The 27,495-nt window shown below is 39.6% G+C and overlaps 1 protein-coding gene across 1 annotated transcript; it reads left to right on the top strand.

Annotated features, from left to right (window-relative positions):
- Positions 1-254: 254 nt before the first annotated feature.
- On the top strand, positions 255-27,375 carry SUSD2 (sushi domain containing 2). The gene is made up of 15 exons (XM_026071551.1): positions 255-321; positions 2,019-2,223; positions 4,002-4,153; positions 4,656-4,823; positions 5,073-5,247; positions 6,889-7,090; positions 8,338-8,423; positions 9,027-9,295; positions 11,678-11,821; positions 14,464-14,619; positions 16,493-16,741; positions 17,820-18,092; positions 19,090-19,272; positions 24,648-24,738; positions 27,294-27,375. Exons 1-15 carry the CDS (start codon positions 255-257, stop codon positions 27,373-27,375), a joined length of 2,502 nt encoding a protein of 833 aa, XP_025927336.1.
- The last annotated feature ends 120 nt before the right edge of the window (positions 27,376-27,495 follow it).

Here is a 27,495-nt window from a genome sequence, read left to right as displayed (position 1 = left end):
AACTATTAAAGTAATATATAGTAGTTGTACTGACTAGGTTTTTTTTCATCTTTGCCTGTTTACACTTTTYCTAAATCAGAGATGAACTTTGAAAAGGAGCATCTCCTTCAGTTTGTTTTGCTTCAGTAACTTACAACAGACCTTTGAACACTGAGAATCTCGATCATTTCTGGGCACGTGTTTCTATAAAAGGCTTTTCCCTGACAGACACAAAGTCAATTACAATCACTCATCTTGAATCATCCGGACAAGTCATGAAATTCATTGGCATAGGTGTCTCTTTCTTCATTCCCRTCTCCCTTGCTGCCCTTTGGAATGCAGGTGAGTGACTTTCAACAACTTTTCTGCTTTAAACTACAAACCTTTTTCACTTTTGAACCTCAGAATATGTACCTCAATAATAAATTACTGATACCATTTGTACAAGCTAAAGCAAAGGCACACAAGCCAGCTCTTATCCATACCTTGTAATTTACAACCCCTTCCTCCTGTCCATTTTCAGTAGGGCAGTGGATCTCTTCTGTAARTAACGAGACAATCTGGAGAACACAGTAACTATTTGTAAGGGCCTAGATCAACTCTCTAGTTTCCTGTATTGAACAGGCATTACTAACTCCATCACAGAAAGGTTTTCTGGCAGAAAATGAAGGCTGACCTTTATTTCTGACCCACTACCACTGCTAGGATGGAAAGTCACTAGCAAAAACACATATACACCCTCTACCTCCAGACAGCGTGAGCTTTAAATTTGTCCAATATCCACGCCCAGTTCCCAAATCCCCTAGCTGGTCAACAGCGGGTCTCTTTCTGCTTGCTGACTAGTCGAGCTTGAAGTTTGCCAGCAGATTACACAGAACAGAGACCGCGATCACACAGAAGATAGGAATGTGATTTAAAAAAAGATTGTGGTGATCAAGTGCAGGACTCAGTCAGACAAGCATATTGACCAGCAGTTTGTTTACATATGACTAGTTCCTTTTACCTTCTCTTCTCTCTAATTTTTCTATACTTGTTCTTCCTCGTCCGCTTCAACCCCTCCTTTTCTCTTCCCTTGTGTCCTCCTAAATAAACAACCCTTCCCTAATTACTTTTTCCTCATCGGTCCCAGTTTTGCCACATCCAATCTAAATTTGGTATTCCTGCTACTGTTACCTAGGTCATCTCAGCCTTACGTGGTATTATTGATATGGCTACCCTGGCAGCGTTGGCCTTGCAAGAGTCCGGTCCCCCAAAGGTCCTCAGTACTCCTTTCCAATTATGTGTGAAGCTTGGTCATCTCTCATTTAACTCCCCCTTAACCATCTGTGAAATCCAGCCATTCCTCACAGTGCTATCTGTAACTTCTGACAGCTTCTCACTGTATTGTCTGCTGTGTTCGGCAATTTTTCATGTCACGTCCAGCAGTTTTTCACGTTCTATTCAGCTAGCTAAACCTCAGGCCGGAGCCTCTCTGTCTGCATACCTTAACAGCGACATTTTTAGTTTAGACTCGGACAAAGTACACAACAGAAATAAATTTTAGTAGCTTTTCGTAATCTGATGTTGGAGGACACTGTGTCATTAATGTTAACTTTCCATTCACCCAAGAGTTCTAGCCTTCCATTCTCATTGATTCCTGTGCAGTCTTGACAACAATGGGATCCCATTCTGGTTTGCTGCATAAGAGCTACTCTTACTAATAAATATGACTAGTGATACTCACCAAAGGACTGCTCTGGAGATTTATGATTCTCCTTCTATTAGATGTAAAAAAACCATGGAGCTGGTGGCATTATATATTGGTTAGGAGGTAAATAAATGTATTTCTCTATTCAAAGCAGAGCCACTTTAATACACAGCAGATTACACCCTTCATCTAAATACATTCCCAATCTAATGTCCATCTAACACAAACACCATACTTCACTTATTTACAGTGGTTCTTTAGACATTGTTTTTCTGTTTCAGAAACCATCTAGAGAAGCTCAGTAACATTCCTAACTAAGTGTTTTTCTTCCCTTACTTTCTTTTTTAACAAGGAACTCCAGATTCTTGTTCACACCGATGTGGGGAGCTGCTCAGTACCTGTTCTTGCCAGGTGACATGCCAGTCCTTGAGGATTTGCTGTCCTGATTATAAAGAATTTTGCCTTCACATTTCTCCATACTCAGGATCCCTGATGGGAGGCAAAGACTTTGAGATTGAAAATACAACTTTTAATACCTCTTCTGTGCTGAGATGCAGGTGGGCCGTGATTTAATATTCCTATATCAAAGAGAGATGAACCTTTGTAATCTCACTAAGAATTTCCAACAGTAGGTAATTACCACAAAACAAGACTTGTCTGTACAGGAATGAAAGCGTACTTTATAAAGTTGTCAGAATTCTTCTAACTCCTCAAACATGCAAAGACTCTGCTAACCCTCACCCTCAAGAATACATCTTGTATGTATTTCTACACAGGAGCATTTATTTTAGTTTGAGTCATTCCACGATACAATCCTTGCCCTGTTAGTCCTTCACTTAACATATCACATCAGTGGCTTTTCTAAAAGGGAATTCTTTCAGGGCTTGTTCACGGTTGTTAATATTTTTTTAGCTTGCCATTTCTGGAAAAAGAAATACTAATTTCTCAAACTGAAACAGAACTCCAGCAAAGAGAAAGAAATCCATGTAGGACACCTTATTTTTGGCTTGTAAGACAAAACCTTAGATCCTAAGTATATGTCATTCTGTAAACCTTATGCACATGATGTGTAAGGTATACTGCATTTTTCTGGTGCCAATGTCCCGACATTTTTTCCGCCAATGGCTCTAAGCAAGATTTTTGAATCTTTGCTCTCTGGATAGCAGCACCTGAAATGATTTTAGTCCTACATCAGGAAAACTGTTAACTTTTTTACCATGGACCTTTGGAAAACACAGGAATTCATTCAGTAGAAATACAACTGTGTACTGTGAATTACCTGCACAGTTGCTTTATCATAGCCAGTACAAACTTCAGTGCAGAGAAGCAAAGATATCACTTAGCGGCAGGCCTCAAACTTCCTACGATACAAGGAGTAGCAATACAGTCACCCTACATCTATTGTCTGGGAGAGTTCCAGGTAGGATTATACTTCAGGATAGTGGGCAAGAACCCTAATTGCAGGCAGATGGTTAAATTAGAATCACAGAATCACAGAATCGCTGAGGTTGGAAGGGACCTCTGGAGATCATCTAGTCCAACCCCCCTGCTCAAGCAGGGTCACCTAGAGCACATTGCACAGGATTGCATCCAGGCGTGTTTTGAATATCTCCAGAGAAGAAGACTCCACAACCTCTCTGGGCAACCTGTTCCAGTGCTCTGTCACCCTCACAGTGAAAAAGTATTTCCTCATGTTCAGATGGAATTGTCTGTGTTTCAGTTTGTGCCCGTTGTCTCGCGTCCTGTTGCTCGGCACCACTGAAAAGAGTCTGGTCCCATCCTCTCGACACCTCTTGACACCCTCCCTTCAGATACTTGTACACATTGATAAGATCTCCTCTCAGCCTTCTGTAGTAACGAGTTCTCAGTTAATCTTTGCAACAGAAATTCTAGAATGGTGTTAAATGACCTTCATTGCATTCATAGCAAAAAAAAAAAAAAAAGATCAGAAATCTATCTGTCATACCTATGTATCGCTGTCATTGTTAGCCACCCTGTAATCCTATAATGTTAACATCACTTTTGTCTTACTGCTCTCCCTTTTGTTGTTTGTTACTAATTTATCACACTCCCTTTTCCCAGAAATTAAATAGTAAATCTAAGGCTTGCAGCTTGCTGTGTATTTGTGCAGTGCACAGCAGAGTCCACACTGATGTAATATAAGCACAAAGTACACATGAACTTTTCAAGTTTATATTCACTGCTACAGGCAAAACAACCATGGGGCTTTGAATGATCTACACACGACATGAGATTGCTTAATGAAACACAACTGAGACATTTAGAATGTTTTGTCTCTCAGTAGCACACTGAAAAATGTTTTCAATATTAACAGGTTCAAGCAGAAAATTGAAACCAGTGGCTATGTTGCGAAGGATGGAAAAGCCCACTGCATCTCTCCGCTGCTGTATGAGACTGGTTTTGTCCCCTTTGAAATTTCCACAGATGATGGGCTGACGTTTCCATACTCTGGAACCTGGTTATCAGGTTATTTAATTAAATTTACAGTATCCCTCTTGTTTCCATATTCTTGCTCCATGAATGCATTATGTAAGCCTTCCCTTTTAATCACTTCTTTTCTTCCTAAATGGGCTGTTTGACCTCAGAAAAGTCATTCTTGCTCCCCTCATGGTAATTTGTATTTTGAGAGATGAGCTTTTGCAGCAATCTAGTTCTGCAGCTATTTAGCACCAATAGCATTAAGTCATAAAAATTTCTGGTCAAAAGTAAGATCGACCAAAACAGTGCCCTTTCAGTAGCTACTTCTATCAGAAAATAACTGCATCCTGATGTTGAAATCTAAGGACTACACACATTACTCAAGGTTCTACATTCTCTCAGCTTCAGCTTACTGTTGTTATATCATGCATCCTGTTAGGAAACATACACAGGGGAAATACTGCTAAATCTCGTGCTATAGTGGCACCTTTTTTAGGGCCATGCAAAGCAAAAATGTCATTAATCCTTCTTTTTCTGTTCTGTAATGCAGTACATCACAGCAAAGTTTCAGATGGAGAAAAATCTGTGCTGGTAAATGCGACAAAATGGCAATATTATGGCACTCCTAACACTGACGGAAACTTAACTCTCACCTGGACACACCAGGCGCTTCCAGCAACCCATATCAATATAGAAGTCTGGGGATATGAGGAAACAGGTAAAGTGACACTTTGCCTATCTGAGCATAAGCAGCCATCATCTTGTGTAACTTTTGTGCAGAGCTCTGTGCAGCATGATACTACCACTTTCACTGAAGCCTGAGGAAAAGATATGCAAGTATGAATAACTCATGACTATAATGTCGGTTTTTCCTCTTCATTTCCATATGGGTGGAGACAACCAGTTGACACAGCGTAGGTAACTTCTTTTCCGGCATCCAAAAGCATTTTGTACCTTTATGTGACAGGTGACAGCTACTCAGACAACTGGCTGGCCAAATGGAAATATCTTTATACTTTGGCAAGAGAAGCACCCAATACTGGGACATTTTCTTTCACACCTGTACCTGCTAAAGGAAATTACAATACTTGGGACTTTGGAATTTTGAGAATTACACCCAGCAGCTATTCTGACGGGCAGAGGCAAGTACTTCCTGACATTCGTGTATCACAGATACCTTASTATTGCTTCCTGTATTAAAGCTGCCATCTCCTTTGATGTTTAAAACCGGGGCTCAAGCTCTATTTTGTAAAGAAAAAAACCAGCATATCCTCTTCAAAAACTACACCACTTACATTTTGGGCATAGACTGTATCTAAAGAAAAACATGCAATTACCTACACTAATTAGCACAAGATAAAAATTAGTTGCACACACAGTATTGAAAATATCTAATGGGAGATACCAGAGTGCGTTGTCCGCTCTAGGTATGTTTTCTTGATTTCCTTCTTTCTAGTAAGAGTAATCTCTCTCAGGCTTAGTGTTGCCTTGTTTCTGCAAAAATTTTTTTTTTGTTAACAGCAACAATTTGTTTTCTTTGCATTACTGGAAATTTTAGCTTGTATGTGCATTTCCATAATATTCTGCTCGTTGTTGTTTTTGAAATGGCATCATGATCATTCCTCCAAACATAGCCAAATTAAAATTATATGTTTGAAAAGGTCCGCTAGCAAAGACTTAGGCTGCAGTTTAGACTTCTTCATTCCTTACCATTGCTGGTAGGTGGAACTTTACAAGCCGTTTTTTCGTTCTCTTGTGCCACATCAGTTTCACTTGCACTGTTTAGTCCTCTGAGGTCTCAGTTTGATTATTTGATGTGATATATTTTGCTTTTTCTCAGCAAACTAGGACATGCTGATTTCTTTTATTACAACTGTGATATAGGCCTGAATTGTAGAATTTTTCTTCATGGTAACCACAGGTCCTCCTCTGTGTTTTGCTTTCTTCTGTTTTGTATGCAGGCATTTGCAGGCCTACAAATTTTATACCCACTTCTTTTTATTTCATTATGTATTTCCCCATGATTTTTGGTGATTTAGCTCTGTTAGTACTCCATACATACTCAGAGTTTGGAGGCATTTGCCTTCATTATTTTTCTGAATGTCTACAGTTATTGGTGTAGATGGTGTAGTCCCTGTGAATATGTCAATTTCATCTCTTCAGCGTTTGATCATATTGCTAATCTATCAGACCTATTTATCTTATCAGTTCGGAGCTGCTGAACATAGGAGGATGACCATTACTCTTTCTGCAGGATTTTTTAATTGCACTTCTTGAAATTTTTCTTTTTATGTATGATATTTTTCACGGGTGGAAAACAGAGTGGACTTGGAACACTTCTAGGACTCTCAATGGTTTCTCGCCACTTACTGCCATTGAGCCCAGTACTACTTGGACACAGGGTTACGTTCGGATTTCTGTTAGAGAATCTGGACATCCTGAATTCTGGCCTAAATGAAACCATGATGTGAAAAGGTATGAAAAGAAAACCTGTCTTTCAAAAGATCAGTGTAGGCCAGAAGCACAAATGCTAAAATGTATTTCTGATTATTGCATACTTACTGCATGCGTCATGTCACCTTTTAAATTAGAAAAATTCCAAAGTGATATAACTTTTTGCAGGAAAAAGAAAACAGTGACCTTTGTAGTCGAAGAAAAATTTCAGGTTATAAGATTCCTCATAATTATAGTTAGTGATTAAGACCCAGAATTACTGTAAAAATAATGTTTCCTCAGCCATCTGATAAATTTTTCCTCTTGCTTTTCTTTTCTTTTTTCCCCAGCAACATTCCATCAGTTTGGAGCTCAGTGCATGCATTGGCTTGGCACCTTGGGGAAGACTTCAGAAATGACCCAACTGCATGGGCAACTGCTAAATGCCTAGAATGGGACAGGAAGGAGGAGAAGCTTCCAAACTTCCTTGAAGAAATTATAGATTGCCCTTGCACCTTGGCACAGGCAAGGGCTGACACTGGCAGGTTCCATGTAAGTTAGTAAATAGAACGCTCTGGTTTATTATGGTTCTAAGCAGGAGTTTAGGGACTCCTGTACTTCCCCACTCCCCACACACCCCTGTTCCCTCTAAAATTCAATATGCGGAAATAAAATGATATTTAAATTTGCATAAGTAGCATGTCAAATGGCAGAGGCAAATACAGCTTATCTGGGCAGTATGAATAAAAAAGTGCCTGTAGGACACCCAGCTGAAGCCATCTTCAAACAGGGAGTTAAGACAGTGATTCAACAGATGGATAAAAAACACTCAGGGAGGGCACAGTGAGCCCTGTGGAGCTGGGAGCAGGGATGATTTCTTCAATGTCCTACAAGTTGGCAGTCTGCGTCTGTAGTCAATATCCTAATACATTTCCTTGCCAAAAGAAGCAGACTGCATTTCTGCCTGGTATACCATAATTTGCTGCAAGCCCTTCCATTTTTTTCTGGAGTTTAAATCCGTAGTCTGTAATCCACTATTTCCAGTCTCCTGCTTCCTTCTGCCTTCTCTGCTTGGCTGTTAAGAAGGAACTTATACACATGGAGAAATCAGTTGCCATTTATTTTACATTTTCAGACTTACAACATGGACTTGAGGACCAGATAGTGTGACTTTATCTCCTATTTATGATACCAAATGATGGCAGTGTATTTATGCATATTGAAAATAAACACATTAGATATTTTTTGTTACCATCCTTTCCTGGTTATGAAGCTCCAAACATGATGTGCATTTTAAATCATACACACAAAAACACATAAAGAGAAAAGATTAAATCTACTGCCTCCATCTAAATACATAGGACAAAAGTATAAGCTTAGTCTGACATGATCTTTCTTATGCTTACAGTTGAATCCCCCATTTACCCCCATGTATTCTTCAAGGTCTGCTGTATTAGTCTGCAAAATACTGAGGTTAGACTAACATGTCTCTACTTGCTCCAGTCACTTCAGTTTTAAATTCACTGTTTTTCCTATACCATGCTACACAACTATCCAGTAAAAAGGACCATTGTTGAATTTGCAGTCTTGGTATTTTAGATGTCCTTCCAGATCAAACTGATGGAAAAATCATGCTGATAGCATGGGGGTCAAAATATGAAGCAAACAGCAGAGCCACAACCAGATCATTTAGACTATCCACATACCTCAGAGACAAAGGGGAGGAAAGAGGACATTAAAAAAAAAAAAAAAAGACAAAATGAGAACTCTATTAATAGTGAGCATTGATCTTTTTTCAGACTGATTATGGCTGTGACATTGAAAAGGGGAGTGTGTGCACTTATCACCCTGGGGCTGTGCATTGTGTGAGGGCCATTCAAGCCAGGTAAAGAAAATTTTTAAAAACTGCATTTTTTTATGATTTGTTCCACTTGAGATGATAGATAGCATTACCAGAGGAGTCACAAAGGTCTCTGGACCCTCAACTCTCAGGCGCATAGCAACCATTGTTTCCCTCTTATTCACTTATTAGCCCTCATTGCTGAGATGAAGTTAAGGCTTTAGACTTACTAAGCAAGTAACTGCACTGTGCTAAACCTCAGTATACCTAAAAAAGCACCAATGCCTAAAAGAGATTTGATTAGGCCTAATTAAGCCTTTCTTGTATTGGTCTGCTTTAGTTCAATAAGTTAGTCTTTGCACCTGTCCTATTAGAACAATTTTAAACAGTGCAATGTTCCTGTAGTTAAAAGGCCTACAGACCTTCCTTACTGCCTTGGTTATAGCCCCCTCCCTCCCACTCTCTCATATAGTCTGTTTTGCAAGAATGGAAAAAAAAATCTGAGAAGCGTTATTTCCAGACATCATATAAAGTTTGCTAACCACAACAGTTAGTTGCGTCCATAAAAAAGCAATAGGTGAACTCCAAACACAAATGGACTTCACAGAGCTGAACAGTGACTTTCTTCTCACTGCATTTCTCAATCAGTCCCCAGTACGCAGCAGGGCAACAGTGTTGCTATGATGCTACAGGGACCCAAATCCTCACGCAAGACTCCACAGGAGGCAGCACTCCTGATCGAGGCCACGACTGGGGTTCGCCACCCTTCATGAAGCCTCCCCGAATACCTGGATTTTCCCATTGGCTTTATGATGTCATCAGCTTCTATTACTGCTGCCTGTGGTCTGATAATTGTCAGTTCTACATGAAACGCCGGCCCTCCAGCGACTGCAGGACGTACCGCCCGCCTCGGGCTGGTAAGGGTTTCAGAATTCCATTGTGGAGTACAGCTATTTTATACAGGTTTGGTTTTGGTATGTTATATATTCTCAACTGACAATGCTGAGGGTACAGCATCCGCTGGAAAATTTCCACGGAAGGCTTCAGTTGATCTGTCGGTGGCAAAAACTGTATATTTCTTTTAACTCTCCCGCAAGATTTTCAGCTATTAAGTATCTCATTAACCCCTGGAAGCTAAATAGCTGAAATTTAGTAATCTCCATGGCTTCTTATTGTCTGTGGGCACTTTCTCAGAAAGAAGCTAGGGATGTTTAATGACAACTCGGCAATAGCTAGAAAAAGCTGTCATGCTGAAAAAAGCTATTCATCAAATATGGAAGTATTACTATTTGCTAGTGCCTCTATTGCTCCTTTCCCTCACTTTTAGGAAGCAGTCCTTGAGTCTTGCCATACTTCTCTTGCTACCACATGTCTCACCTTCTTCTGCACAGCTAGGGTGCAGGTACCTCCAGCAGGACTGTGTCCTCCTGTAAAGAAGGAAACAGCAAGGAAGCAGTGGTTGGTTTCAGGCAAAAAGGAGAAAACTGGAGAGGGCACTAAGGGATCTAGCTTGACATGACATGACATGATACGAGCTAGGATTGGTGCCTTAGCTTTGCTGCCTTCACCTGCCTCTCTTGTAAAGGTGAACTGATCTTTGATTTTTTTTTTATTTTTTTTTTGCACGTCCCCCATTTTTACAGCTTTTTTCGGTTCTTGATGGTTCCTTTGAGACTCTCCCAGGACTAGCAATAGTGAATAGTCATAGTCTCTGCTGATTCCCCCATTGAAAGTCCCTGTCAGGAAGCAGCAAGGGCCAGCTTCTCCCTAAGGGTTGGGGAACTGGGAGCCAAGTGTAATAGCAAGGCTGGTACACCTGCCACATAGCTCAGGCAGAGACTGAAGGCCCAGGCCGGAGCTTAGGCAGACCCCCCAGGCCAGTGGGCTGAGCATGTAGGCAGAGGGCCCAGGTGAGGCCAGTCAGGGCAATTAAGGCCTGTTAGTGTACTCAGGGCCCTGACAGCTGCTCTGCATGAAAGAAAGGCTAAAATGTGCCTCTCTTAAGCAAAGACAGTTGATGAGGGATGTGAAGCACATGGTCTCACAAGATTCCCAAATGTAGTTAGGCCATTACATCCATCGTTCAAACGTGACAAAATCCACCGTGCAATTCTCACTAAGCCCCAAAGACACTTGCCTTTCTTCTGGGAAGTATACACCAAACTGCCTATGCAACTGCACAGCCAGCAGAGTACTCTTTAACCTTGTGCAAGCCTAAGCTTCTGAGAAAAGTAACCCTCAAACTCCACCAATCCCTCTACAAAGATCTTAATGCTAAAAACTTCTCAGAGCATGCCTAAAATGGACACAGTGGAAAAACACCTCAAAAAAAGTGACTTACCTCAGTACTTAGAGAACTCTCCTGGAACATGAGATGCTYGGCTTAAATACCCCCTTTGTCTGATGTGAAGAAACTCCTTGAACCTACCTCTCAGGTGTTCGATGTGACTAATTATAATAGGGACTTGCATTTTAGCCTGCAAATCCCAAGTGGGTGCACTAACTATGGCAGGGAAAAATGACCTTCTTTCCCCTGGTCTAGTGAATATAATTTATGGAAGGGGCTCTCCCTCAAGCAAGATTGAGAGAGGCAATCATCCCAAAATATTTAATAACCAAGCAGTTAGGGACTCACCTGTCATATGGATTTCTTTAAGCATGTTATGGTTCAGATGGCACAATTTCAGCAGCTTTTTTGGTTGGGGGCTGGAGGAGAAGGACCTTCTTCCCTCTTATTGTTCTAGATGGGGAAAATCAAGGATATCTGCTGAATTCCGGAGAGGTTTCAGGGCTGAAGATCACTGGCATCTCTCTCTGTTCCGGCCAGATGAGACTTCAAAGTCCCATCCTGTTCCTTCGACTCCTTCCAGCCTTTGAAAGCTCCCTGATGAGCTGCTTTTGGAACAGCCCTGCCTGTGTGCCCAGGCCTTCCCATGCATTACATGGGAGTCAGGCATCTAGCCTGAGGGTGAGGATTCCAGTAGACTGCCTACCAGGTAAACATTGCTGCACATGGCAGTCTTTGAACCTTTTGTCCTAAATGTTGGTGGATGAAGGCAAGAGTCACTGGAAAGACATTTCTAACTGTTCCCACGGTGCTATTCAAGGTGTGTTGTCMAGCTTGTACCTCATGTCACATTTACCACAGGTCAGCCTCCCCCTTGCATTTTTTTTTCTTTCTCTAAGTGCCACTCTTTGGATCACCACAGAGAGTTTTTTTTTTTTTCTGGTGAACCTAGGAAGTGTAATGAGTGGCATTTTTCGGTTGTTCTGATTTGTCTTTCCACTGTTTAAAACAGCATCTACTTTTGGGGACCCTCACTTGGTCACATTTGATGGTCTGAACTTCACCTTCAAAGGCCAAGGGGAATACACATTCGTAGAGTCTGATCTGACATCTCTAAGAGTGCAAGGGAGGACCCAGCAGGCACACTTTCCCAATGGTAAGTTGGTAAGAGAGGAAGTGGTGATGACAGATAATAGTATGTGAGGCTGCTTGATTTACTCTTTATAGCATTCCTCCTGTCTTCTCTTTTCCTTTTTTCTCTCCTTAACCAGTTACCAAGCTAGGTTACTATTTCTCTGGTCTTTAACACTGTCCTTCCTCCATCCTCAGACAGAGGAACATCTCAGATTGATGTTCTTATCAGTGACAACATAACTTTTTATATACAGTATACATTTGTGCTTTCTGGGTAGTCAGTATAGATATTCAAACTTCACTGTAAGATAACTGACAAAAGAATGAGTTGGGTTACTTGCATCATGTTTAAAAACACAGTTGTGAAGCACAGTATTTCCTCATATGTGTGCAGAGTAGGGCTAGTATTATCTGTTTAACTCTGTATTTATTGACTCAAGACAGAAAGTAAAACCCCAGAAAAACAGTAGTCAAGAGAACTGATTATAACTCAAACTTTGCAAATCTCCAAAAGGAGATTTACCGCAGTAAATAAACAGATGAGTCCTGGATAAATTGCAGAGTCCGAAATGAAGTCAGGAATACAAAGTACTAGTTAAGAATAAATTTAAATCTTTAGAAGATTGCTTTGTAATAGTTACAGGATGCCGATGTAGCTTGGGGAAATCCATCAAAGACAAGCTGAAAGAATCACATGTGAGACAACATAAATAATTCCAGAATTAAACAACAAGTAATAGTTTGATAGAGAATTGTTACTGACCTGTAGCAGAAGCTAGGTATTAATAGAATCTCTTTTATGTTGCATAATGTAAAAAGAGGCGGCAAGATATGGATGAGATAATTTCTGTATGATCTGGAGGAAAGAGAGCCTGTGAGAAGTACTGAAGTTCAAATGAAAAGCTGTAGGGTCAGGCATCTCTTTTTGGGCCAACTGATATACATGCATGGGAAGAAAGATAAGCCTTTGGGTATGCAAGTCCAGAAGTGCCTTTAGAAGTATATAACAGCAAGAAAGGAGGAATACCAATTTATTTATTTATTTTTAAGAAGCATAAGAAAATAAATGGAAACAGATTTTTCTGAACTTTAGTTACAAAAAGCATTATTTTGCAAAGATGGAAAGAGCATGCTAGTGTCCTTTTTATTACTGAAATTGCCAAAGGTTTAAAAAAAAGAACGTCATTTTTTTCAGGCAAGTTGACCATTTGTGAAAGATCAGCATTTTGAAGCTAATCAAAAGGCAGTCAGGATGTTCAGTGGAAAAAATAACTTCCTGATCAAAGGCTATTTGCTAGTTTTGTTGGGTTTGAATAATGAAAGTTTAAGGATATATGTTGCCTTTAAGAACTCAGGGAAACAGCTGTCATTTCTCTCCACACCCATCCCCATCTGTAAGGAAACATGAGGTCAATACTAGGAATCAGTCAACAGGCATAACTCCCAGCTGATTCATTCTGATAATACTATAGCTGGTAATTAATAGGAAGCAGGTAAGTGCATGTCCTGTTTTATATTCCTCCTGCGTTACATGTAGAGGTATGCATGCGTTGACAGAGAAAAAAATGTCGCAGAAGGAGCTGAGAGAACATCTTTTGAATAAGGAGAAAATTCTCTCTGAATACCCCAAGCTAGTAGAAAAGTGCTGAATGTCTGACATGAAGGTGGCTGAGGGGATTTTGTTCAATGGGCCTGATTGCCCTGTTCTTTTGGCTTGTTTGTAAAACAAAGCCTAGGGCACAAAACCTAGAGGCACCTGTGGCCTTCATCATCTGACTGGGCAGATTGCAAAGCAGCCCGTAAGATGGAGACAAGCATATAACCACACTTTAAAATGAGGGAAGAAATTGAGTATAAAACAGCTGAATGGCATCTCATTTCTCATTACAACCCGAAAAGCCTTATATCAGATACTTTCATTTATGCTTTTCCCGTATCTAGTGCCCATGGAGCATAAAACAACAGGCTGGCTTCAGGAAAGAATATTCCAGCTGACATCTGGGATGCCATTTAAGAATTTGGTATTTCTCGTAAAATTGTTAGGATGGATTAAAAATCGTCTGTGGCTAAAAGCATCCAAGCAGACATGAATCCCCTATCCATACAGTGTGATATTCAATATGAGATTATCAGGGAAATATTAGGCTCTTGATACATTTTGCTGTAGCTGTGGGAGAAGTGACATGAGTCACTGAGCAGTCCAGTCTTGAGTTTACCATAGTGGTACTGTATTATACTTTGAGATCAGCTGCTTAGTTCTTGTTCACCCCTAATCCTGTCTGCTATTTTGTTCTCTCAGCTTCCTCTGTTTGCCATGCCTTCTGTGAGATCATGGGTTTTCCTAGGCCATACTCAGAGAGATGAACGTGCAATGAGATAAACCATTCTTCTAACATACCTCTGCCACTGCCATTGGGTTGAAGAATTTAGTATTTCCAGACTTTTTGAGTATTTAACATTCCGCTTTCAATACATTATATTGGTAGGAGAATTAAATTGTGGGTTTATATGTGATTTATATCCTTAACAATTCCCTCAAATACAAATAATCATATTTATTTATTTTTAGTAAATATCTGTTTTTTCCTTGTATGATTATTACTTTCCATATTTACTTTATATGATGTCGGGTATTTTGGGGGGGTTGGTTTTTTTGTTTGGAAGGAACGGAGGCTCAGGTGACAGGCTTGTCTGCAGTGGCCATGCAGGAGAACAACTCTGATGTGATTGAAGTACGCTACTCGGAGGATTTGAATATGGAGGTCCTGTTGAACCAAAGGGTGGTCAACTTCTCTGAGCAAAGTTGGATGGACTTAAAAGGTTAGATACAAGTATCAGCCTTGAAAGCTATTGATTACTGCGCTTGTGTTCCGGGCATGCTTTGTGTTCCCATGTAGCCCATGTAAAATCTCTAGATGCATGTGTTTCAACTCTCTTTTCACTGTACTTGTGAAAAACAGGCTGGAGGTCGCTCTGAAAATTATGTGATGAATGAAACAAAGGACTAGCAATATCCCAACTAATGGTATTTAATTCTTTAACTTGACTTTCTTCAGTTCAGTTGCCGCCAGATGATGAAGAGAGACACTGAGTCAAGGCAGATTTAGTGGTATTGCACAGCTGGCATGGGCCTCAGTGAAAGAAATCAAATTGAGGGCAGGGCGTGGGGGAGAATGCCCTATCTATCCAATCTGCCTTGCTAAACCTGTCTTTATAGTAGCCTGGTGCATGGATTCCTCTGGCCTTTGAGACGAATTACAGCTGTGCCATTTGTACTCTTAATTGATACACTGGGGGCAGGAGTGTGGCCACCAGAGTTACAGGGTATGAATCCCTTTCGAAATAGCCGCAGATCAAGCGTGCTGCCAAGAAGCGCACTGTGACTATGTCCCTATGGAGAGGTATAGCGAGGAGTGGAAGTTTGGGTGAGCACATCATATCTCGCAACCTTCCTGCTTTTCATCACCATTACTTGTAAATAACCTAGTTGTAGCTAGAAGTACCTATGCTATGTCCAGGAAGAGATGGAGCTGTCAAATTTGCCAGTAGGCTGGGCTGTGGCATGTTCTCCTCTCCCAGCATGTCCAAATAACATAAATGACCTTGTCAGCACCTGGTGCTTCCCTGAGCTTTCTGGGATGTAAGAGGGGAGTACAAAGAGATGGCATGCAATCCTGCCAATGATATTGAAACGTTTAACAGCTGGCTTCAATGCCCACTTCTTCCATGCCGTGTTTCAGAGGCTCGTGGAACAGTGGTTTTCCTTCTCATCCCATGAAGGGTGAATGGAATGAAGAACTCCTTCCTCTTCATTCTGTTTTGAGCCTACTAGGTCAAATGCAATTAAACCTACCAAAGTAAAATGAAATGTAACAAAATATAACCAAAATATGTATTAAAATACAGCTTAATTTCACATTCCCATACCAGGAGCTCTCTTGATTGGTCAGATGCTATTCCATCATTCTTCTGTCAGAAGAATGAACAGTTGCACTTTTATTCCTCCATGGACACGAGCATTTGATTACTCATTATGATAATTTGACAAATATTCTAAACATTACTGGAATTTTAACAGTGAGCCTCCTGTTCTGCAGAAGAAGTTTCTGTGGCTAGCATGTAGTATACCTCAAATGACTGAAAAATATAATGAAGAGCAGAGGGAAGGATACATAGACAAGGAGCTGCAGAAGCAGAGAGATGCAGGAAGGAAAAAATGGATGGGACAGTGATGGGGCTTGGAAAAGAAATCATAATAGGGAGGTTTTGGCAAGACAATCCAGGAAAGTTACAGAGGAAATCTGTAACTATTGAGAGCAGTGCTTCCAGCTCACAGACACTCACTAATATAATCATCTCCTATCCTAAAGCTTCTGCTCCGGGATGCTGGCAGAAGGCAATGCAGCTCATACCAACTGTGAGCCTTTTTTTTTTCCTACTACTCTGTAGTAGTTGTCTTACCGCAGTCATACAAATCTACTGCTCCAGTCCCAGAGGTTTTTCAGAGCTGTGCTCCTCTTCTCATTCCAAAATTGATGGTGTGAAGGTGCAGCCTCCCTTTAAAAGCCTCTCAGAGTGTAGCCCAGAGAGGAAGGGAGGAAATGCTTTAAGAAAAATGGTTAAAACTGGTGACGCAACAAACTGTTTACTATGGATGATGAACTATTTTCTCTTCTCCTTCTCATTGTTATAGGCCTCTTTCTCCATTCTACAGCTAATCAGAACATCACAGTGATGTTCTCTTCYGGGGCTGGAGTGGAAATAAGAGGAAGTGGAGGACTTCTGATGCTGACCGTCCTGCTCCCAGAAAAATTTATGAATCACACACAGGGTCTCTTTGGGGTAATGAATGGTAATGCGGAGGATGAGTATACCTTCAAGAACAAAACAACTATATCAGTTCATGCCAATCCCCAGCAGTTGTTTGAGTTTGGAGCTGACTGTAAGTGATTTCTCTGAACTGTAATTTCATTTTCTTTGCAAATTCAAGATTGTTTGTGATTTACAGACTAGAAAACTACGTCTATGCTAAGCACCCTGTACGGGGAGGAGAAAAGGGAGGAAGAGAAGTGTGACCTTCTTTATACAAGCGGGTGAAAAATCTAACCCAAATAGATGAAGCCAGAGCCAAGAGCCTCCTGCTCTTGGCTCCATCAACAGTTAGTGTCCATATGTGACAGCTTACACGCAGAATTCTATCTACTGTGCCCAGCTGGACACAGGATCACAACACTGAAGTGTCACAAAAGTACGGCAATATCCAGGGTCAGCTATCTTTTTCCAGAATATTAGCAATGTTTCCATTCAGTACCATGTTGACAATTTTAATAATCAATTTTCCCTTTTTAAAAAGGTAAAAGAATATCTTCTTTCATTTAATGAAAATGAATAGGCTACTATGTCTCACCTGCAGAGTTAAATTGTCTGCATTCTTCCTAATGTAAAGTAAGCAGATGAGCCAGAAACATGATGCAAAATACGCTCTGGCTACAGTCGCTCTCTGTATCAAGCACAGCACGGCCCTACACCAAGATTCAGATCATACTGAAAAGTCTCACTGCTCCTACTTCAGCAAGTTTCCCATGTAGCACAGTAAAAGCAAAGAGCAGGACGACACTAGAAATGATAAATTATGGACAAATAGGATCTGGATTTGTGTTGCTTGTAACGTTTGGTTTAACTAGTTCTGTCTGAGGTATTTTTTATCACCATTTTGCCAGCAGACCTCTAAAAACCATCTTTATGTAAAATAGCTACACAATTATTTGGATCTAATTTTAAGTAACTGATCAAACACTAGGTTAACCAAACACTGACCTTAGTGCTGGGTTAAGATGGTACTAGTGAAAAGAAAAATGATCTTGAACTCTGGGAGAAAGATATACTAAGTAGGGCTTCATAGGTCTTTTCCAGCTCTAGCTATGTTTACATAAATAAGCACCTGGATTATGATCAGAATGTGGTATAGGTCTGTAGACAAAGTTATACCTGAATCTCTGTCTCTTTCTCTGTTTCCCAAGGGGCTGTTGAAAATGGAACTTCCCTTTTTACTTATGACACAGAGTTCTTATTGAACAATTTCTTTTATGGGGAAAAGCACAACTCCTCTTTTCTGCCAGTGTTCTTTCCTTATGAAGACCCCGCTGATCCCTTGGTGAAAGACATGGTCTTGCTCTGTGACTCTGACCCATTCTGCAGATTCGATGTCCTGACAACCAGAAGTCTTCAAGTAGGACATTCAACAAGACTATCTCATCAGAATCACAAGTGGCTAGTAGAAAGTCTAAAGTCAGGTGAGATGACATTAAACAAAACATCCACCACTAAGTTCTTTCTGCAGGGCATCTAAATAGTTGAGACTATTAAAGGAAGCTTTGCTCAACTATTACTGCATGTGCCTGTAAACACTCTTACCAGGAGGAATCATCATTGTACCAGGAAATCTGCACTGGTGGAATACTTAGACAAACACAGAACACATTTCTTTGCATCATCTGAACTCTTCCACCATTGCCGTGTGTAGAAACCTCAGCTTCATTTTCTGTGCTTTCATCTGTCCTCCTCAGAATTAAAAAACAAGCAAAATGAACAAATATCAGATAATCCCAAACTGCGCTGCGGATGGTCTTCCATCTCACCTACAGTTCCCTTGTCCATTTATAATGTGATGCTAGCTCTTATTGCAAGGGGTAACTTAGCAACCTACCTTCTGGGTTCCAGGCTTACCTTATACACAGAGTGACAGATACACAAAGGACGAAGATTTTTAGCACTTTCACACAACAGGAATTTCAGGATTCAGGAAATATGACATACTAAAGAGAACCTAAACGAGACACGTCTGCCAGGCTCTGAGGGTCTGGGATTTCTATCAGTCAACCTCAGCAGGAGTAGTATCTAAATTCATGTCTTGAGCTAGGTGATCAAGACATTTAGATCCAAAGTGAGCATACATCCTCAACCACCATCTTCAACCTGAATACCTCCCAGCCAAGTCTTAGAACAGCACCTGACAAAGATAATACTCTCCAGTTTTATGGCTGAATCCTGCAATAATTTTCCATAGGGCTAATCTGGAAATGTGGCTGAAAATGTAACTTGCTTCAGTTTTCTGCAAAATCATGAGCTATTGAAAGAAACTAGATGGATGCTAACATAGTAATCTCTTTCAGTTAGCCTGAAAATCTTTGTCCTGTTCTGAGTTGCTGCTAAAATACTCTGTGAATCATTGTGATGTGGATTTGCTAACCAAATCCAAAAGACTTTAACCAAATATTTCTCTTTTACTAGTGATCTCTTGTGGCTGGCTGGATCATCCAGCCAATGGAAGAAAGGAAGGAACAAACTATCTGTTGGGCTCAGCCGTCCATTTCATCTGCAATCAGGGCTATGAGCTCACTGGGTCAAAGGAAAGAATCTGTCAAGCGACAGGCGCCTGGTCCAGGGAAACACCCCGCTGCGTCTGGAGAACAGGTCTGTTTCTTTTTAAATGTTACAAATCRTCATCATAAATCAACATCACAAACAAGGCAATATTATGATGCCTCTTGAGAAAAGCAGCTTCCTTTGCTTGAGAAAACATTGGACGTGAGACCCTTGAGCACCTAAAAAGACTGGTACTTAATCTTTCTACTCTAATATTTCTAGGATTTTTTTTTTAAGCTAAACTCATCACCACTTCAGTCATCTGTAATAGAAAATAAAGTACTCGGGGCATAATGCATCTCTTTCTCTTGGTTTGACCAAAAGGAACTGGTAGTCATGCTTCTTGAACAGACGATTTAAAATAAATTTCAAACTCATTCATAGAAAAGTTGGAAAGTGTAGTACTTAGCTAATAATTGTTACACAGGTACAAAGGACAGAAAAACAATCCTTATTTACAGCACTATTTTTGTGCGCTTTTCTCCTATAACCCGAATGTTCTTTCATCAGTTTTCTAAGTATACGTATCTACATATACATACATACACATAGATAACTGTAAAGTATTTAATCCTTGAGTATCCACATAATTAGAGCTATTTTTCAAGAATGAATGATGGCACAGTCCCCAACCATTTGTTGCCATTCTTCGTTCTGTCATGCCTAATTTAGTTTTAATTTAGTTTTAACTTTCTTTGCAACTAACTGGGGCAAACAGAGATCCACTCTGAGCCATCTGAGGGGTGGCTTATGAAGTCACGTATTCTAAAATGAATCATTCAAGAGAAACTCGCTACTAAACAGTCTGTGATAATAGGGGGCAGGGAGCAGACATAGCACCTCTACCTCTCCCCATGCTTCCCCCAAAAAACCTGCACTTACTGAACACCTCTGCATTTTTTTGTTCTGAAGTACTATGCTATTTGAACATACAATGTATTATTCTATACCAGCAAAAGTATTGTGAATGATGTAATACTAATCATTATAAAAACCAGGAATTTATTACCCTTCTTGTGCCACTACTATTATATTATTAATTATCCCGGACTTTTTGTATTTAATAACAGTTAGACTGACTCTATGACTTATAAGAAACCGCATAACATTTTCTAACAGGCAGCTTGTATAGAAAATAAAGCTCTTTTACTCATAGCCCATAGATAGTCTAAATGTCCACAAGGTGGCGATGTTTCAAAGCACCAGGGCGAGGCGAGGCCACATGGCGCGTTGAAGCACTTTTAATGCCGGGTTAATTGTTCTGAAAATACTCAGCAAGGAAGTCCCGTCAACGAATTCTCCGTTCTGAGCTCCTTCCAAGGAAATGTGGAAAATGCAGAACACATCAGCGATGAGTTCTTGGCCAGCAGACACACTTCATCAGCCTTTGCAGGCCTGTGCCAACTAGTTGTTTATTTGCCACACAGTTCCACACATTTGATCAGTGATACTGGCAAGATGAACCACAAGGCAGTAGACTGGACTTTAGCATAAAGAATAATTACTGAACATTTGCACAGAACAAGTACGAAGCAGATGGTGTTGCTTAATTTTAAATAGATGAGTGAATGGTTTATGAAATGTTGTTATCTTAGACCAACTATTGTTGTAGTAATCAATACGCAGCTGACTGCGTTCACAGAGGCCAATCTCAGCAGTGATGCTATTTTGGAAAGCGTGAGGCTAGAGGCATTCATACATTTTTATTTACTATGATAGGCCAAAGATACTTATGGAGTACCTTAGTTAACTGTTGAAAATGTGAGATTCAGAAGCTCTAGCAGATGATAATTTACCATCCTTCTTAGTTCACAGTAATAACAGATCTGTCGTCAAAAGTCTGAGAAGAATAAAATCTTCACTAAGTAAGGCCAGAGCTTGAAAAGGATCAGTGGCAAAACATGTTGCCAAACTGAAAACTTAGAACATTTTTCCGTTGCTGCCATCAACCGCATGCATACTGGATATGAGCCAGTCAGTCTCAATAAGCAAACTGGATGTTAACATTTACACTCGAGAGAAGGGGGCAAAAAGCCAGCCCTGAAAGATCAGAGCGAAGGAATTGGAAGATACTCAGAAATCAACTGCATTCAGAATGACGAAGTGCCACAGCTTTACGGATAAGCAAACAAAAAATGAATGTTTTCCAGCAGTTTCCTGAAAGATGGCAAAGAAAAAGGTGTGAAAGATTTAGTTTTAATTTGGTTGTAACAAAGACCTTCCTTACTATTGGAAATTTGGGATTGTGGTTCATTTCTAATTTGAGCCAAAAACTGTATTCTTTTCAGGAAGCTGGAGTAACAGTGCTGCCCATAGCAGCAGGATATCGTAATCAGACAATATAAAATATAAATTGCATACAAGGTTTTTCATGCAGTTTTTCTAACTGCTGTGTCCTGGTAATGACATTCCTGTATAGCCTTATTCCTCCTTTCCTCCTTTGACATCAGAAGATATGCTTCTGGATATCAATCTCCATCTGAGAAAGTTATTTTTCTGAGAGATCCAAGTTTCTCCAGAGAAGACCAGCAAAACAGACCAAAGTTCCTCTCACTTGAGTTTAACGTTCTAGTAATTTTATAACATGGATATCCAGTACTTGCTTTTCGCTAAACACATTTTAGCCTGCAATCTAACAGAGTTGAAATCCAGTGACAGTTTGCCTTATGCTGATTTTGAATTCAGCATAATTACAGAGAACATCTTCACATACCTGTTGCTGCTGAGGTCAGTTTTCCTCGCTGTTCTCCTCTCCACACAGCAACATGTTGCTGTTTCACCAACATCCATTTTACCAAGCTCTGTGACAGAGCGCCTTCTTAATACCAGAAAAACGCTGGCAAAATTAATGAACAGCCCTTCCAAATTTCTGGGCGCCTGAATGGGTGACCACTGGCCTAGCTACTGTGATTACTGGTCACATTTTTACTTCCAGCATGAACTATTAAAACACTATTTTATTTTTTTTTAACTCTGATTTCTTTCATGTTCATCAAGAACACAGGGCCCAGACTTCTCTTATTCTCAGCTTCCAGGGGTACTTCTTTCCAGTGTTCATTACACTTCCTGCAATTTTGTAGCACATCAAATTCAATCTCTTTTTATAGCAAATCACCCAGATTTTTTAGTTGCTACATGCTTCTGTTTTTCAGAATCTAGAAAAGCTAAAGTGAAGGCATGAGGATTTTGAAAACTGGATAGGAAGGGAAGCAGAAGCAAGAAAAGAAAATTAAACAACAGCTATTTTGCAAGCTATATTTTTGTATTTGAAATTTCAAACATACATTATGCTTTTAGGCTTGCATATTGTTGCTTTTGAGTTTTGTTTCCCTGAATTAAAGTTTCCATGGAAATCCTCTGCTAATAATTATTTTGCTATGCTTCTAATTACAATTCTGCTGCAAGGCTTGCCACTGCCACAGCAATCCCTCTTCTCAGAACATTGCATAGCAGGAGAGTAAGAAACCATCCAGAAAAAGCAACAAGGAGAATCAGAAGTAAAATGCAACTAAAAATTATAAAACCTCAGCAATATACATACATAATCTGTTCATGATAGACAATGATTTGGCATTGTTAAGCACACTCTGCTTTTGTCTCCTTTCCCTCCTCTCATCACTTCAAGGTCTAATTTTCCAGGGTCAGGTTCTGTGTAAATACCATTCTTTTTTGGAAAGTTGGCAGAAATCTCATTAGTTCTCCCCCTTTTTTTCAGATGAGAAACATCAGGCAGATTTACTATGAAATTTTTATTTATCTATGGTTTCCAGGAGAATGACTGCAAAACATGTAACAATGAAGACAGATTACTTGAAATTAGAAATGAAATAATACAAAGTTTTCACAATACAGACAATTCACCACTGGACCAAACTACCAAGACCAGTGGTGGGTTCTTATTGCTTGACAGAGACAGGGTACCTGTCTGTACGGTGGTGTTTGAGTCAAGCATAAATTATTGGGCCTGGTACAAAGGTTACTGGATGAAGCATTAATGTCTGTGAAATAGTTTATCTATCTCACTTCCTTCCTTAAACTTCAGTATGAGGCAAGTTACCTATTCTAGGTTCACAGAATTGTAAATTACATCACTCTGCCATCACTGTGTGCTAGGCTGTAGCTTGGGCAGTCCTTCCTGCAGACATGACAAAGCAATGGAGAAGCAGGCAAAAAGGGATGTTAGAGCTCAGATGCACCACTGCTCATCTGTCTCCAAACAGACTACATGCTCCCTGATACATGCAGACAGTGCTATTGACAGGTGAACAAACAGGGCAGAGTCTTGAATCTAGTTCCACCTTAGGATACTACAGTGTCTCAGAGACAAGGGACTACACAGCTGTTTGGCCCTTTGGCACTGAGCGTGGGACAAACGTTGCTCACACTGGGACTCTCAGTTTTTCAGAGGTAGTGCTCTGGCTGGTATTTTCCTTTCTTAAGTGGGACATAAAATTCAGGAAGCATTTGTTCTGCCAGACAATTCACTCAAGATACTAAATCTCCTAAAATTTTACCAGTCTTCTTACATGTCATCCAAAATTTACCTTCATGATATCTTTAGCTTCTGTTACTCACCACAGCCATACAGAAGCCTGCTGTCACTCTCCTACATCGGTAGGGAAGTGATAGAACTGCCCCACTGGTACTCTGCAACCCTTTGGTAGAATGAGAAAACAGAACTGAAGATTTGTTCTTCAAAAACTGTCATGTCTGATTTCTTTATGTCTTTCACATATCCTTATTACGCAGCTGCAGAATTAAATTGACACTTTTAGTGTGTTCACATGCTGATGCAAGAACAGTTCAATGTATTCACGTATCACAAGAACGGTCACTTTTTCCCTCAAGCTACACAGCACATGAAACAACAGTTACAGTTTCACGATTTTAATTTTCGTGGAAGAGCTTTGCACAATATTTTTAGGAACCTCGCTGTCATTTAATGTCAAGCTAATTTGACTTGAACAGCAAAACAAATTCCTGTTCTTGCTAAGTCCTTTCAGAATACTAACACAGGCATGTCTTTATTTAATCATCAGAAATCACTTGAGGCAAAAATAAGGGCAATTTTTAAAGCAATCAAACTATTTGGGAAAGTGATTGAAAAATTGTCAGTTGCTGGGGTAGGGAGTTCTAAATTAACATTGTAGATTCATGACACTGACTGCATATAAACCACTAACCATCCTGTCCTTGTGTTAGAACAGCTTTCACAGACACCTGCCCTAACCTTCAAATGTAGGAATTATGTGATTTCCTACTCTTTACCGTTTTGTTCCTCAAATACAAAGAGTAGTAAAATAATAGCACTACATACACAAATTAAAAAATTCTCACACGTGACTACATTCAAAAAAATTCATACGAAGAAAAATATCAGTGTCTTACTGTTTTGTTGTGGTTGCTTTCTTTTTTTTTTGCAGATGTCAAGCAAATAATCCTGCTTGGCTGTGTATTTGGAGCTGTCGGTCTTGTAGTCCTGGCACGTCTGATTTTCTTGTGTAGAAAGGAGAGGTAAGGACTCAACTGAACTGAAAAGAAAAAGGAACCTGCTAAAGAAATAGCAAATGTCATGTCTTTTTCACTCATTTTTCTCAATGAAAAAGAAATCCAGCATGATATTTTTTCTGCTACTATTTTTAATAAAAAAATCAAGTCTCGATAGCTCTCACGTCCTGCTGGAACACTATGCAGCAATGTTGGGAGTGTATTATCAGGACAAGCAAACATGCAATTGATTGATTGAGAGGGGACAGGATTTGGGGGYCATAATTTCTTTGTTAGGTGATAAGGTTACCTCTCTAAAAGAGTTCTGTTTAAGAACAGATGTGCTGATAACACCAATAAATAAATTGGAGGTATCTAAAGAATGTATTGCATGACACTGTAACTTAACACACATATTTGAACCTATTCCCATCTTTAGGCATGCATGAATCTGCCTTGAGAACACTTATAGCTTTTGTGCCAAAGGGGTGAATAGAATTTAAAGGATCGTATCAGTTTGCTGCACATTCTTTGAAMCTTTCTACCAAAGTTGGCAGAAATACAAGGCACTAGAAAAACTATTCTGTGTTTAAAAGAAATCCCTACAAAATGTTTGGTAGCTAATAAATTACTGTGAGTTTTTAGTCATTTGTTTTAAAAGGTTGATATGATTTTATCTATTCTGTATACGATCCATTCTGTTAGCCAATATTAACAAGACACTTTAAAAAAATATTTTTGGCTCCAAGGCTTTCCAACAGGTTCATCTTGCAGGCGCTCTTGGAACATAACCCACTATGACAGCCATATCCACCACTGAAAATATCATTGAGTCTGTGCTCAATCATCAATTAATTGTGTCTATCAGAGTGCTAAATTTTGCCGCTCTCCTTTAAATCACTTAAGCATTGTTTTCTATACTTCACAAAGAACACCCACACCCAAAACATTTTTTTCTTCTTCCCCTGTATGAAAAAAAGCAGACTCTACACAGTATAGATATTTGCAGCAATTAATATTTTTTTGTATACATATCAAATGCATAAACAAAGGGAACCTCCCTTATTTGCTACATTTTACACACACCTGATTCTCACATTCAGAGCCTTAACCAACTGCTATGAAACAGTTGTTTTACTGTTTTATTACTACTATCACTGATGCCTAGACTTCTCACATTTGAGAGTATGCTTACAGAACTACCACTGTAAGCTCATCATTGTGCATCAAAAGCCAATTAAAAAAGAATTAAACCATCACCCCTTCAAAACTGTTGTACATTTTGCCTATCTGTAGGTAATTTCCATATGCTGCAAAAAACTTGTCCTTTATGAATATTTTGAGAGAATTTAGTGAAAGTCCATAGCAATCAGTGGGGCTGTATGGTTGGCTAACAGTAAAGAATGCAGTCATTTGTGTAGCTGCAACAAATTTTGAACAGAGAAATTTTCACTGGAGAAGGCTAATTAGACCATTATTGACTCATGAAAGTCTGTCATCTACTGTATACTCTTCTGTATCTTATCCAGTATAAATATGACAAGTAATATGTTTTATRTAAGAAGGGAAAGAATAAACTGTAGGACTTTGAAAACTTCTGTCTCTGCACCCAGCCCATCCAGATGAGGAGCTGCTCGCAGCATTCACGACTAGGACCTTACTTACATAATAAGATGTATAATAAGTATCTTAAAAAGCAGAAAGGCTGATAAAAATATACAAAAATCCTAAGTCAAGACCCAGAAAATCATTAAATGCTATGTGTTTTTAGATTTCTTCCTGCTTTAACACACAGAAAAAAAATGTAGGGGTTACACTTTCAAGCTTACCCCAACCACCCTTCTATGCTAAAAGAAAAAACTGAGTCTCTTAGTCAATCACATGCTCTTTGAGCAGAGATTTGTTGGGGACAGAGATCACAGGACTTACAAGAGAAATTGCAGGAAATCAAAATACTTAGTAAATTTGCTTTCCCTCTCAGTTAGCTGTGAGAGTGTCCAGGTAGTTGCAAATGTATCTATTAATATTTTGGCTCTATGCTTCTCTTAGCCAAAAAAAGTCAGTATAAGGTCCAGAATTTCCCATTGAGTTCTGAGTTCCCTGCTCACTCAGACTTTTTTGTTCTTTCCTTTTTCTCCTCCAAAACCAGCCTTTTCTCCAGACACTTTGTTATCGTTATTTTCAAAGCAGATAAATTTGCCCAGTTTCTCCTTTTGCTTCTGTAACATTGACCATACTACTAGAAAAGAGAAATAGATAATTGCACAGGGATAACAGCAAGTCATCAGTATTTTGTAATTTCATTAAATGTTGCTCATACAGAAAGAGTGCTACTTATCCTTCAGTCACTTCTTTTGGTGATTTGAGCATCTCGAGTCTTCAGCAGTGTGTGACAAGGGAGGGATATTGTGCCTCGGGGGAGATATGCACTGAAATTACACAGAACTGGTACTTTAAAATTTGTTATGTTCCTATTCCACCTAACCCTGTATTCCTCTCACCCTGCTTTAAATAATATTATAACTATTTTAACAGTCATCTCTAGCTTTTTTAAAATTTTTTCTTTGTCTTTTCCTCCCAAGACACAAACACAACCAGAAGCTTGTTTCAGAGGTTCCGGTTACATCAGAACAAGAAACAGTGAAGTTCCAGAGAAGTTTTTAATGATATACAGAAAAAATATAGTGGAGGATTAAATTAGCTGCAGCATGTGCCTTTTTATACATCAACCAAGGACAGACTTTTCAAACACAAATGATGGTTTTACGTAGTATGCTAACAGTT

Source organism: Apteryx rowi, unplaced genomic scaffold (genome assembly GCF_003343035.1).
Source record: "Apteryx rowi isolate R43461 unplaced genomic scaffold, aptRow1 scaffold_328, whole genome shotgun sequence".
Taxonomy (NCBI): domain Eukaryota; kingdom Metazoa; phylum Chordata; class Aves; order Apterygiformes; family Apterygidae; genus Apteryx; species Apteryx rowi.
This window is presented reverse-complemented; position numbering and strand designations above follow the sequence as displayed.